Raw genomic sequence first — 13,503 nt, 5'->3', positions numbered from 1 at the left:
CATGGCTGTTGAATGTACACTTCAAATCTCGCCTCATGTACAAAGTCTAGGGACTGTTTGCCTAATCTTTTATGAGTTCTGTAAATTCGGACATACTACTCTTCACTTACCGTTTTTCGCCTATAACATTGTATGGAAGTATGCGATTTTGGATGCAGCCATAGACTTGCATAACACACAATTACACTAAAACTAGGGATTTTAAGCTAGGAAGACATTTTTAAGGGATCGTTCACCCAAATATACCCAATTTTCAATCAGTCAGTGTTTATTTAGAGCACATTTAAACACAAACCAAAATTGACCAAAGTGCTGTACAATGAAAAAAAAAAAGAATTACAATGATGGAGTAAAGCCTCTTTTATTTATATAGCTATTTATAAAATGAATATAGTTTCAATGCAGTAATAATACTGTAATAACAGGAAAAATTATGCATATTGGCTGTTGTTGATTCATTTCCGTTCAATTAATCAATTAAATTAGTGCAGTCAGATCAATCTTATTGTTGAATATTAGGTTAGAGAAATAAAATCTAAATAAACAAGCAATAGACAACTAACAGCTAGTTTACAAGAGAGACCCAAAATAACATACTTGGGGAATGTTAAATGCCAGGGGGAATAAATGTATCCTTTACTCTGCTTAATGCATTCCACATTGTGTGTGTGTTCACACAGCTTATTCCCATACATTGAAAAAAGTCATTAGGGGCTGCCAAGCTCCAAAATAAAAGTATCATTAAAATAATAAGTCTATGACTTGTTCACTGATAGGTTTGTTGTTCATTGAATTGGAAGTGGTCACTGGAAAAACATTTGAGATGTTAATGCTAGGTGTAAAAGGGTAGGGTGCTGCATTGTTTGTTACTTTTTTTTCTCTTAGTAATATTGTGTGTGTGTGTGTGTGTGTGTGTGTGTGTGTGTGTGTGTGTGTGTGTGTGTGTGCGCGCGTGTGTGTGTTTGTGTGTGTTGCTCCACAGGATGACACTTGCAAAGAAGAGCCATGCAAATGTCCCTCTAAAGAGGACGAGTCTTTGAACAACCAGAACTCGCTCACGCCAAAACTCGATAACGACAAGGCCGCCACAGAAGACAATGCAGAGGAGGTAAACTCACTGCAGAACAACATGAACGTGTAGTAACATTCTATTGCCACAGGCACAGTTGACACCACTCTGTCCCCTGAAATTACTAAAATTCTCTAATTAGTGGACTAAACATTGACATGGTACTCTTCCTTGCAGTCACCTCAAGGTGGCTCAGTGTGAGCTTCAAAACACACAAGCTGCATCACAATTCAGAGACTGCATCGTTCGAAGGTCAAAACGAGCATTGTTGAATGGGACATCTCCCATTGATGAGCAGCAGTAACTTTGTACTGGACTTTTTGAAAGTTATTTGCATTTACATTTATGCATTTGGCAGACATTGCATTCAAGGTACACATTTTACCTTATTGTCAGTTCTTGCTTTCCCTGGGAATCGAACCCATGACCTTGGCCTTGCTAGCGCCATACTCTACTGGTTAAGCTATAGGAAAGCCTCTAGTTATATTCAGCTTTCTGAAAACAATAAAAGGGTACACAACCTAAGTGTGTTCACTGTGGTTCATTTATGTACATAATAAAAATATGAACTACTGGTAAGAACGCATCTTGGTAAAATGTTGAAAAGTGAACATTTCTATCTTTAGATATTCAAGTAAGTTTGAACCCTATACTTACAATTAAAGATGTAATCTGTCATTTTCTCTCAAAAAAAAAAAACAGTTGTCACTTGCACGCAATGAATCTTGGGAAAGGCTAGGCAGCGAAAGATCCACTCGTTCTATCGTTCATAGCCTGGGAAAACTAAAGATACATTTGAAACAAATTTTTAAATTGCGACAGCCTTTGCCGCACCGCTGTGAAGCATTTGGAAGGATGCAGGCTCTGAATTAGTACACTGCTACAAAAGAAGCACTGAACTAGCATGCTAACTTCTGTTTTTGTGCTTGTCATCACACGGTGAAGTTGCCACATTCACCTTGTCTTTGCTTGCCGTCACTGCTGATGTCACGCTGCATCATGTTATGTCAAGCTTTCTTATGCTATGCCCCGCTAAATCACGCTATGCTATGAAACACTTCACCCCACAGCAAAGGTTTAGCTGCCAGGTTTTTAACCTTTGACCTTCAGTCCTCACCTGTGTGACACCTTCACCTTATGAACTCCTGTCTGTCCTGCCTTACTCAAGTCAGCATGCATTGGTGTTCTTTCGTGCAAAAGAAAACGTCTGTGGAAAAATAACAGCTATTCAAAGCTATTTGTAGGTGTTTGTTGACTTATTCAGTGTATGTCTGAAGAAGTACTGCTAGAAATACTGCTTGGATTGATTTTTATATGCAGTATCATAAAGTTTTAAAGCTCATTGTGTCTTAAAACTAATTGATTACTAATTATGTATTGACAATTTGTTTTTGTATTTCTTTTGTTTTGTTTTTTGAGATAACAAATGAGAAAGTTTGTTTGGAATAAAACATTTTACCAATACAACCGAGTGCCAGTGTATTCGTGAACTCCACTGCTCCCATTTTGACTCCTTTTCACTTTCACTGCTCCTCCTCACTCTTTTGCTTAGCTCCTGTGCATGGCTATAGCATTCATTAGGTACTGCTCCTAACCATACTGGACATTTCACCCTCATAACGATGCTTTATTGTAAGACTATAGGCTGACTTTACATATTGGGTTTGGACAAAACATGAATCATTTCCACATGTGATAAATAACAAATGACATTTGCTGTCCTATCTGATTTTGAGTTGGCAAAGGAAATTAGCAAAATGGCTATAAATCCACACATCATACATTCTAAAAAATGTAAATGAAAAATTGTATTGCTTTTTTAAAATGTATTATATATATATTTGTAAAAAATTACTTTTTTTTTATTTAACTTTTGGGCTTAGCACTGTCAACTTACAGCAGAAGGTCTCTGTGTTACCCACAGTCCAAAGACATGCAGGCTAGATGGATTTTGTGTGTGTGTGTGTGTGTGTGTGTGTGTGTGTGTGTGTGTGTGTGTGTGTGTGTGTGTGTGTGTGTGTGTGTGTGTGTGTGTGTGTGTGTGTGTGTGTGTGTGTGTGTGTGTGTGTGTGTGTGTGTGTGTGTGTGTGTGTGTGTGTGTGTGTGTGTGTGTGTGTGTGTGTGTGTGTGTGTGTGTGTGTGTGTGTGTGGCTGTGTGTGGCTGTGTGTGTGTGTGTGGCTGTGTGTGTCAGCACTATCAGTGCTCAGGAAGGGCATCCGATGTAAATATCTTTGCCAAATCAAGTGTGTGTGAACGATTTCTGAAGGATCATGTGTCACTGGAGACCGGAGTAATAGCTGATGACAATTCTGATTTGCCATCACAGGAATAAATAACATTTTTAAACATATATTGAAATAGAAAACTCATTTTAAATCTTCCATAATATTGCACTATTGCATATTACTGTATTTATTAATCAAATAAATGCAGACACTTTTTCACACAGTGTATGTATATTTGTGTCGATAGATTGATAGATAGATAGAGTGCCGCTTACACATGACTGATAAATGTAAGCATTTTACAAATCCTGCTTTGACCTAGTTTTGGGAAGCAGTAATCAGTAAAATGACAGGAAAACAACAAAAGTTTAGAGTAATACTGCTGTTATATTTGTAAAAATTATTTGTAACCACTGACTTGTCACATCCTCACACTTTGGAAGAATTTGCTTTTGCAGTGCAGAAAACACGAACCAACTAAAGTGTTAGAGGGTGGATCAAAATAGATAGTTCTCTGGCAGCCGATGAAGACCACAGGCTGGCATTATGCAAATTTGATACAAACCTACATGTATATATATTGAAAGTGAGACTGAAACTGCTGATGGGAGTATTTTTTTTTTTTTTTTTTTTTGTGCTTTGATCTTTAAAGAGCCCCTGTTTTTGTTTTTTATGTTTTAAGTCTCTCAAAAGTAAGTCGACTCGGAGAATTAAATGAATAGTTTTTCAAACGAGTCGCAAGCCGTTTCATTGTGAAGTCACAACAAAACATTAGCATATTGCCCGCCACTTATTGCACACACACATGCTGTGCCAAAGAAACCTTGAACACTGTGGCGGATACTGGATAGCGTCATGTCGAGAAGACGCTGTGCTCTACAGTGTGTATTGAATTTCATATCTTGTAGGTATCTGGCTAACTCGCGTTATTACTGACTATTAATACAGATTGTCTGTCATATTTAGTAGTTTAAGTAAATATAAAGGATGGAGTAAGATTTGTTTGGCAAAAGTTAATGTTTACATCAGCTGGGCTAGACTTTTGTTATCCAGTTCCCACATGTGCACCACCGTACATTAGACATACATGCAATACATTTAAATACATTACTTGCTAATGCTGATGGTGAGGAATTAGCCTACAGTTGAAATTAACATCTCATAAGGTACCTCAAACCGAGTAGCTTCACTGAGAAATGGTGACTGCTCAAGGTTCAGGTTTTTTAAAATTAGTTTTTCTGCTGTCTCATCATCGATTCGGACGTCGCCATTACTGTATTTACAGTGTATACTATCGCTGAGCTTTAGGAACTGAAACCTCCTGAGCTGGAGTTCAGTTGTGGAATGGCCATCTGTTTCCGAGATACGCGCTGTATGCAATAGACCAATCACAACAGACTGGGCCATCTGACCAATCAGAGCAGAGTAGACTCGTTTTCCGTGAGGGATTTAGAGAGACTGATTCATCTGTCGAGTTGTTTGAGAACATTGTTTTTTGACCTTTGATGCATGTAAACCTATTGTTGGAGACCTCCAGAACAAAATTAGGAAACGTTAAAATAGCATAATACGGGCACTTTAAAACTTTGCACACCTTTTACATTCACAACCGTTATATTACAGACTGAATGAAAGGTAATATTAAAAAAAGTATCATTGGGGTACTTTAAGCTTATTCCAAAGTTTCCCATCTGTTATGTGAATGTGACGAACAAAACTTCCTTCCCCCGAGAGTTTATTTGAAAAGCAGAAACTGAGCTCTTGAATCTAATCTGTTGAAGAACTGATTTACTGATAAAACAAACATTTGACTTAATTTGGTGACTAATGCCAGATGTCTGCATTGCAATTATGAGCAGACTAGATAGGCAATCAGTCTAATAAATTTAGAAGTTGAAAATTAGCTACAAAGTAAAGTATTACAAAAGTCTTGAAAAGATTAAGCATCCCGTCTATTTAATGCAAAGTGCAAGTGAAGTATAATCCTTTGTTTACTTCAACTTGCATATGCTTGATCATCTGAGATCAGTTCCTGCGAGTCAAATATTTTGTACCATTTTGGTTTCAACTCTGACTTGTATTGGCTCATGAGCAGTGTTGAACATGAGTAAGTAAAGCAATGCTATTCTTATGCTTTTGATTGGTTCTTCAGGCTATAATCTGTCTAAAGGTGATGATCCATGGGGCAACTTTTTTGAGCAATGTTGCTGAGAGAATTTGCTCTTTCCCATTAAGAATGGGCAATACATTTCTGTCTGGATACTCTAGATCGGCTGTGGGCCCTGTGTCTCACCTCGTTTCCCATTGGCAGTAAAATTGCTGATAAAGTTGAACTGTGCAAGCCTGGTTCTACCAGACTCTCCTACATTTGTACAGAGAGTCTGGCCACTCTCCATTGACGAGCTTCCTAGAAAGTGGGTACTCTGTTAAAGTTTAAAACTATTGGATCTGCCATAACCAATCGCTAACGTTTGGTCATGACATAGTGGGTACGGAAAGTATTCAGACCCCCTTAAATTTTTATATTGCAGCCATTTGCTAAAATCATTTAAGTTCATTTTTTTCCTCATTAACACAGCACCACATATTGACAGAAAAACACAGAATTGTTGACATTTTTGCAGATTTATTAAAAAAGAAAAACTGAAATATAACATGGTCCTAAGTATTCAGACCCTTTGCTCAGTATTTAGTAGAAGCACCATTTTGATCTAATACAGCCATGAGTCTTTTTGGGAAAGATGCAATATGTTTTTCCATTTATTTGGGGATCCTCTCACATTCCTCCTTGCCAATCCCCTCCAGTTCTGTCAGGTTGGATGGGAAACATTAGTGGACAGACATTTTCACGTCTCTCCAGAGATGCTCAAATGGGTTTAAGTCAGGGCTCTGGCTGGGCCATTCAAGAACAGTCACGGAGTTGTTGTGAAGCCACGTCTTCATTATTTTAGCTGTGTGCTCAGGGTCATTTTCTTGTTGGAAGGTGAACCTTTGGCCCAGTCTGAGGTCTTGAGCACTCTGGAGAAGGTTTTCATCCAGGATATCCCTGTACTTGGCCGCATTCATCTATCCCTCGATTGCAACCAGTCGTCCTGTCCCTGCAGCTGAAAAACACCCCCACAGCATGATGCTGCCACCACCATGCTTCACTGTTGGGACTGTATTGGACTAGTGATGTGCAGTATCTGGTTTTCTCCTCACATACCGCTTAGAATTAAGGCCAAAAAGTTCTATCTTTGTCTCATCAGACAAGAGAATCTTATTTCTCACCATCTTGGAGTCCTTCAGGTGTTTGTTTTTTTTAGTAAACTTTCATGTGTCTTGCACTGAGGAGAGGCTTCCGTCGGGCCACTCTGCCATAAAGCCCCGACTGGTTGAGGGCTGCTATGACGGTTGACTTTCTTCAATTTTCTCCCATCTCCCGACTGCATCTCTGGAGCTCAGCCACTGTGATCTTTGGGTAGTTCTTTACCTCCTTTAACAAGGCACTTCTCCCCCAATAGCTCAGTTTGCCCAGACGACCAGCTCTAGGAAGGGTTCTGGCCGTCTCAAACATCTTCCATTCAAGCATTATGGAGGCCACTGTGCTCTTAGGAACCTTAAGTGCAACAGAATTTTTTTGTAACCTTGGCCAGTTCTGTGCCTTGCCATGATTCTGTCTCTGAGCTCTTCAGGCAGTTCCTTTGACCTCATGATTCTCATTTGCTCTGACCTGCACTGTGATCTGTAAGGTCTTATATAGACGGGTGTGTGGCTTTCCTAATCAAGTCCAATCAGGATAATCAAACACAGCTGGACTCAAATGAAGCTGTAGAATCATCTCAAGGATGATCAGAAGAAATGGACAGCACCTGAGTTAAATATATGAGTGGAAAATATAAGGGTGCTTTCACATCTCTAGTTCGGTTCATTTGGTCCGAACCAAGGGCAAACAATTATACATTGTTGCATTATCAGCTTTTTTGGTTCCTTTTCACACCACACTGATTGCTTTGGTCCGAACCAGTTAAAACAAACCAAAACGCAAGCACGTGACAACATCCACATCACTCATTGGCCATGGCGTATTTCCTAAACTGCTTTTCGATTGGTCAGAATTTACGTGTGGGAAAATTCCAACAGAAGAGACAAAGCCAGCAAACTATAACACTATGAAGAGACGACTGTGTGGGCTGGTTTTGTCCCTGGCCATAATATACTACACTGTGTGTAGGCTATTTACCACAGTATGCAAATACCTTTCTATAATGAAGCACGGATGCTACATGAAAACGGCGACCGCGCATCACTCGTCACTTCAAGAGGAGGCGTGCATTAATTATTAACTCTTGACATGCTCATCTTCCAAAAATATTGCCAACGATCTATCAGGTAATATCATGCACACAATGTCAGCACAGCTAACTACGGCAGCTGGTTCAGTCCAAAAAATGATCAGTACTTTTGCAGTTAGTTCTGTTTGAGGTCGGATCACGTTCTCACCACAAACGAACCGCTCCAGAGTTCGTTTGAAAGCGTACCGAGACCTCCTCTTCAAGGAGGTCCACTTTTGGTGCGCACCCGAGTGCCATTGCTGCTTTTAGACCTGACCAAACGAACCGCATCAAAGAGGGAAACGAACTCTAGTACAATTCAACCGAACTAAATGAGGCAGGTGTGAAAGCACCCTAAGACACAACAAAGGGTCTGAATATTTAGGACCATGTGATATTTCAGTTTTTATTTTTTTATCAATTTGCAAAAATGTCAACAATTCTTTGTTTTTTTGTCAATATGAGGTGCTGTGTGTATTTTAATGAGAAAAAAATTGCTTAAATGATTTTAGCAAAAGGCTGCAATATAGTGAGAGAAAAATGTAAGGGGGTCTGAATACTTTCCCCCTTAAAGGAAGTGTGTGTAAGATTGTGGCCAAATCTGGTACTGCAATCCCTATCCCCTCTCCCCCCTGACTCAAGGTTGCCATATATGCTGCAGGATCCAGCAGGAACATTTGTAGCTGCAGCTGTGGTAACTAGAGCAGAGCTGGCAACCCAAATGCCGAAACACTACTGACTTTGTGATTGGTAGATAGGTGGAGGGTGGCGCTTCTAGCCAAAACACATGTCAATATCAACATCCTTTGAGGGCTGCAACAACAGCTTTTAAATGACAATATCCTGGCTGGACTACTGCTGTCAGTGACATAAGTATTTGAAATTAACATACATTTCTTAATGTCTAGTGACATATCAGGGCCATTTTATGATTGAAGGAAATACATTTCTTACATACAGTTCCTTTAAATTTGTGTCATCACAGAATGACATCTCAAACCATTGACTGTAGCGCATGACATCAACGTCATCGTTCTCAGCCACTCCCTCTGTTCACTGATTGGACTGGTTTAAATTTGATCAGAGAACCAGAGAATATGCCGCAGTCCCAGACGGAGTACTGAAGGAACATGAAAATTGAGCAGAAGTACATAGGAAAGCTGAGCCAGGCTAGCCCTGCATCATCACCTAGGAGTTGCCACCATGTCGAGTGATAATGTGTTCCAGTGCTGGAAATTAGAAAAAGTAATCAAATGTAATGTTACATTACTTGAATAATTGAAATGGTAACACTGCTTATTACATATTTTAAATAGTCTGTAGCCCATTACATTTCCAATGTAACCTTCCTAGCACTGCTCATGAGGGATCGAGTCATTATCAACAATTTGTGATTTTATTTTTGTTAAATTCTTTATACTTTCTTGCTTTTTCTTTGTTTTTGTATTACCATGTGTTTGTGTCTCTGTTGTATGTGCTTTTTGATTCCTATGTTTGTGTTGTTATGCTTGTGTGTACTCTGTGTGTGTGTGTTCATGTCCAGGGTGGTGTGACCATCGACTTAGAGTTGCTCCTTCCTAAAGAGGTGAAAATGCTTCCCGAGACAAGCCCCCCACTTCACTACAACGTCTTCCTCTACAAGCTCCCTAAATCCCCTAAAAAGTCCCCCGTGCTGCGCAGGCCTCCAGGCAGATCCGTACAGGGGAGGCCCCTGTCCCAGCTCTGCTCCAGACGCAGCTCCGAACCCGGCTACAGCCCCATTAGCACACGTTCCTTACCTGGAGTGCTCTCCGGGTCATCCAGCCCTCACCTGGGCACGGCTTACACACCTTAATACGAGTGGACGCCTTCAGCACTGTCTGATGTACGACGACTTGAAGAAATTACAAATTATACTTCAAATACAGTACGCAACTTCACCATTACAAATTGTGAGACATTGATTGTTAACAGCTGAGTGTTTTGAATGAACAAGACGTGAATTCAGACATGAAACAATATGTGAATATGAAACAAAACGGTATAAATGGCAAGACAAAGTAGCAGTGTTGTGCAACGTGAATATAAAGGGAAAATAAGGAGTTACAGTAAACTGTTAATTTGGTATTACAGAGACAAAAGTGGATTTCCGATGTGTTATGGTGCCCTGTTAATGTTGTATTTTGTCAAACAGCACATTTATATTCACACACATGCATTCACAGAAATTATGGAACCTGTAAACATTCAGGGCATACAAATTGATTATTATTAACAAGGTGCTTTTTAATGTTAGATTAATACTTTCACTGAGAATAAAGAATTTTAGAATTGTTTAATTTGACATTGGTTATTTGTTTCTTGGACAAAAATTTTATAATCATTTTTCATCATCTATAGAAATGGTTGAAAAATGTAAGTCGAGGAATGGCCTAATTTTAGTATGGTCACATTTGTCAAACTACAGTACTATTTAACCCCAAAACAGATTTAGAAGAATAATAATACAAATTTGGACCGGTTATAATTTAATCTTAAAGATTTTTTTTTTAAATCAATTTGTCGAAAAGTTGTCCGAGTTGTCTTCCGTATGAGATAACGGACTGATGCTAATAATCTAAACTACTGTTCTCTAACCTAGTCTTCCAAAAAACACTTCAATGCTAAGTGTGCTATTCTGCTCAAGCCAAAACCATTTTATAAAGAAAAAAACTGGGTCAGTTCCTCTCCCAGCGCTCACTCCATCAAAGCAAATCAAAAACAAGGGACGGCGTGCACAGACTGCTGATATAAAAGACTGGGTACTTAGAAGAGTACAGGGCTCTTAAGCTCACTAAGACAAAAACATTGACTAGCTACATACACTGCATGCATGTCTTGTATTTGCCATTTTTTACGTTTTTATCATCAGAGATGCGTCAATACTGTTCAATACTATATGCTAGTCACTACCCATTAAGCATAGAGTGAATTGTGCGACCTCTTATCCCAGGCCTTTCTCTGACCTGTTTATGAGTAAAGAAAAATGAAAATGTTTTGTCACCTTTCTTTATATAGCGCTTTTTACAATGCTAATTGTTTCAAAGCCACTTCACAGTGTTAACGGGAAAATAATGCAACAGAATTTGATTCGGCTGTACAGCCGCTCAGGAGAAAACAATGATGTTATCCAGCTAATTTTAATAATCATATAGTGTCGATTGGTAATACAGTTGAAATTTAAGTGACTTAAGTTATTGACTTAATTAGTCTGAAGACCTGACTCAATTTAAGCATCCCTGTTTTTTACAGACATTAACTGCAGGATGTGCATGTAGTAATTCCTCGGTTCTTTGTGCCTGAAGCAAATAAAGCATATTGATTTAATCTAGACAGCTCCAGTAACCCATGAAGAGGGAACCAACAAGCTCATTATAGACAATCTTACAACACAACCAGACAGTGCCATCATATGGCCATATTAGGGTAGTGGTACGTTCAACAATACCCTTCAACAGTGGTGGATTAGCACAGAACAGTCTGTTTACTGTATTATACACCACAAAATGTAGGTTTTATTTAATTAGGGATGCATACTGTAAAACTTCTAAAAATGGTCTTAAGAAGTAAAGTGGGGTGGGGTGCGGTGTGGTTGGTGGGTGGGAGGTTCCCACTGCAGGCAAAAGTGGCCCAAATCTGATTTTTGGGGGGTCAAGTGACCAGGTCAGACTTCTTCAGAGGTAGTGTGAACACTCAAATCTAGCCCAGATTTTTTCAAATCAGATTTAGACCACATATGTGGTCCTGAAACAGACCCAGATCTGATTTTTTTCCAAAGCGGCCGCAGTATGAACATTTGGCGGATTTGATGCGACTTTTACGTCAATCTATGTCGACATTTGTCACAATTATGCGCCGGCGAGTTAGCCCTAGACACAGACAGTCACATTAAAAGCGAGTCAATGGAGGGAGAGTGAGGTGTTAGACCTAATTAGTATATGGGGAGATACTTCAATTCAAGCTAAACTAGAAGGATCCTACCGTAACCGCTCCATTTTTGACAAAATAGCACACAAAATGAAAGAACGGGGACACAGAAGATTGTGGCTTCAGTGCCAAAGGAAGGAGACAAAAGGCCAAAATAACCAATTTTGCTCTCTTTGTTTTCGTTCTTCTAGCCTGACAAGCCAGACCCACATCAAGATGTTTGGTCTGGAAACTCACCATTGACAGGGCTCAATCCGAGGGGCGGGATAAACGGTTGTCTTTCAAACTCCCTCTGCATGGCAAGCACGCAATTGGATAGCGCTACAACCAACCAGAGCTAGTTGAAAGATTAAACATTAGCCGTATCCGGTCGGCAAAACTCTGAACACATCTTCCTTTCTTAAGAATGACTTCAGTGCCGTTCTTTGTTCTTTTCTCAGAGAAAAGCTTAACTTCAAGTCTTCCAGAGCGCAGTCAAAGCGGATTCGAAAGACCGCCGTTCGCCAGCTTCTGTGTTTATTAGATGCACACAAGCGCAACTCGGCCGTCATTATGTTAAGCCCTGCCCAACGACTCTAGACACGATGTGATTGGCCCGCACAGTTTGGTGTTTACAGCTCAGTAGGGTATTGAGAGTTGCTAGCCGACACTCGCGGGCAGATTAGATTAGCTGCCGCTAGGGTGCATCTAGATTTCTAGACTATCGTTCTTCTCCTCTTCAGCACCTGCTATGGCTTCCATTACACAAATATTTTTAAATAAAAGAAAAAAATCTTACTTCCTCCATAACCGCCCGAACTTTAGTGCAACAGCGTGCTGCGTCTGATGTCATTGATATTGTTTGGCACATGCGGGTTAGTTTGAAACCTCAAACAGTTCACACTGGAATCAGATATAGGCCACATTTTAAAAGGTAATGTGAACAGCCAAACAAAAAAATCGGATCTGAGCAAAAAATCTGAATTGAGCATTAAGACTTGCAGTGTGAACTGCATAGCTTCAGACTAGTGAAAATTCACTACCTAAAACAACACTGGTAGGGATACTCATAGAGAACCATTCTAAAGCATTGTCTTGGATACCACTGCAATGGGAAAAGACCTGAAGATTATAAACAGATGGTTCCCATTCGGTTTGACCAAGCTTGAAGTGGTCTACAAGGAAGAGAACAACCGCACAAGACCAGGGCCCTCATTTATCAAGGGTGCGTACGCACAGTTCTGTGCGTAGTGAGTGCGTAAGAACAGTTTCACGCATAGTGTGGGATTTACCAACTTGTACTTATACGTAGAAATGTGTGTAAATATAAGCACACCTCTGAGCATGCTTACGCAGAGAATCTAGTGGTAGAACAGCGATACTACACATGAAACAGCATGTAAAGGATTACTTCAGCAATTAACATATGGCTTTGTATCAGTAGAAACCTGGGAGTATATTCGAATGATCATGCTAAATTTATTTGACACTAAATTTATATATATATATATATATATATATATATATATATATATAATATAAAATTACGCATTGTGTTCAAAATGACTATATATCTTTATCTATAGATAGATAGATAGATAGATAGATAGATAGATAGATAGATAGATAGATAGATAGATAGATAGATAGATAGATAGATAGATAGATAGATAGAACCTTACTGAAATCGTCAACAAGCCAAAATAAAATGGGGCTTGCATGCTATCGCCAGATTTCCAAACAGAATTGGAGCCACAGACTGCCCCCACATCGCCATAAAAGCACCATCATAAACCAACAAATTTAATTATGTAAATAGAAGTGTTTCATTCTGTTTTCTGCTAGACAAATAATAATTTGTTTTAAATTTGTTGTTGTTGTTAAACGTTATTGTCGTCAATGTCAAAATGATTGACTCATTTTGTGTTTGTGGAGTTCCTCTTTTTGCCATAACTGCGGTGACGAAAAAAA

General features: G+C 39.3%; 1 protein-coding gene across 4 annotated transcripts in view; it reads left to right on the top strand.

Moving 5' to 3' along the window:
* Nucleotides 1-9,926, top strand: part of cspg5b (chondroitin sulfate proteoglycan 5b) — a 60,427-nt gene extending 50,501 nt beyond the window's left edge. For 3 of the 4 annotated variants that reach the window (XM_067425211.1, XM_067425210.1, XM_067425209.1), the window contains 2 exons: nucleotides 983-1,108; nucleotides 9,152-9,926. In XM_067425211.1, coding sequence (XP_067281312.1) covers nucleotides 983-1,108; nucleotides 9,152-9,442 — 417 coding nt within the window. In that variant the 3' untranslated portion in view covers nucleotides 9,443-9,926. The remainder of the gene's footprint in view (nucleotides 1-982; nucleotides 1,109-9,151) is intronic. The other variant, XM_067425212.1, reaches the window with a different exon arrangement.
* Nucleotides 9,927-13,503: the final 3,577 nt, after the last annotated feature.

This window comes from Pseudorasbora parva, chromosome 19 (genome assembly GCF_024679245.1).
Source record: "Pseudorasbora parva isolate DD20220531a chromosome 19, ASM2467924v1, whole genome shotgun sequence".
Lineage (NCBI taxonomy): Eukaryota > Metazoa > Chordata > Actinopteri > Cypriniformes > Gobionidae > Pseudorasbora > Pseudorasbora parva.
This window is presented reverse-complemented; position numbering and strand designations above follow the sequence as displayed.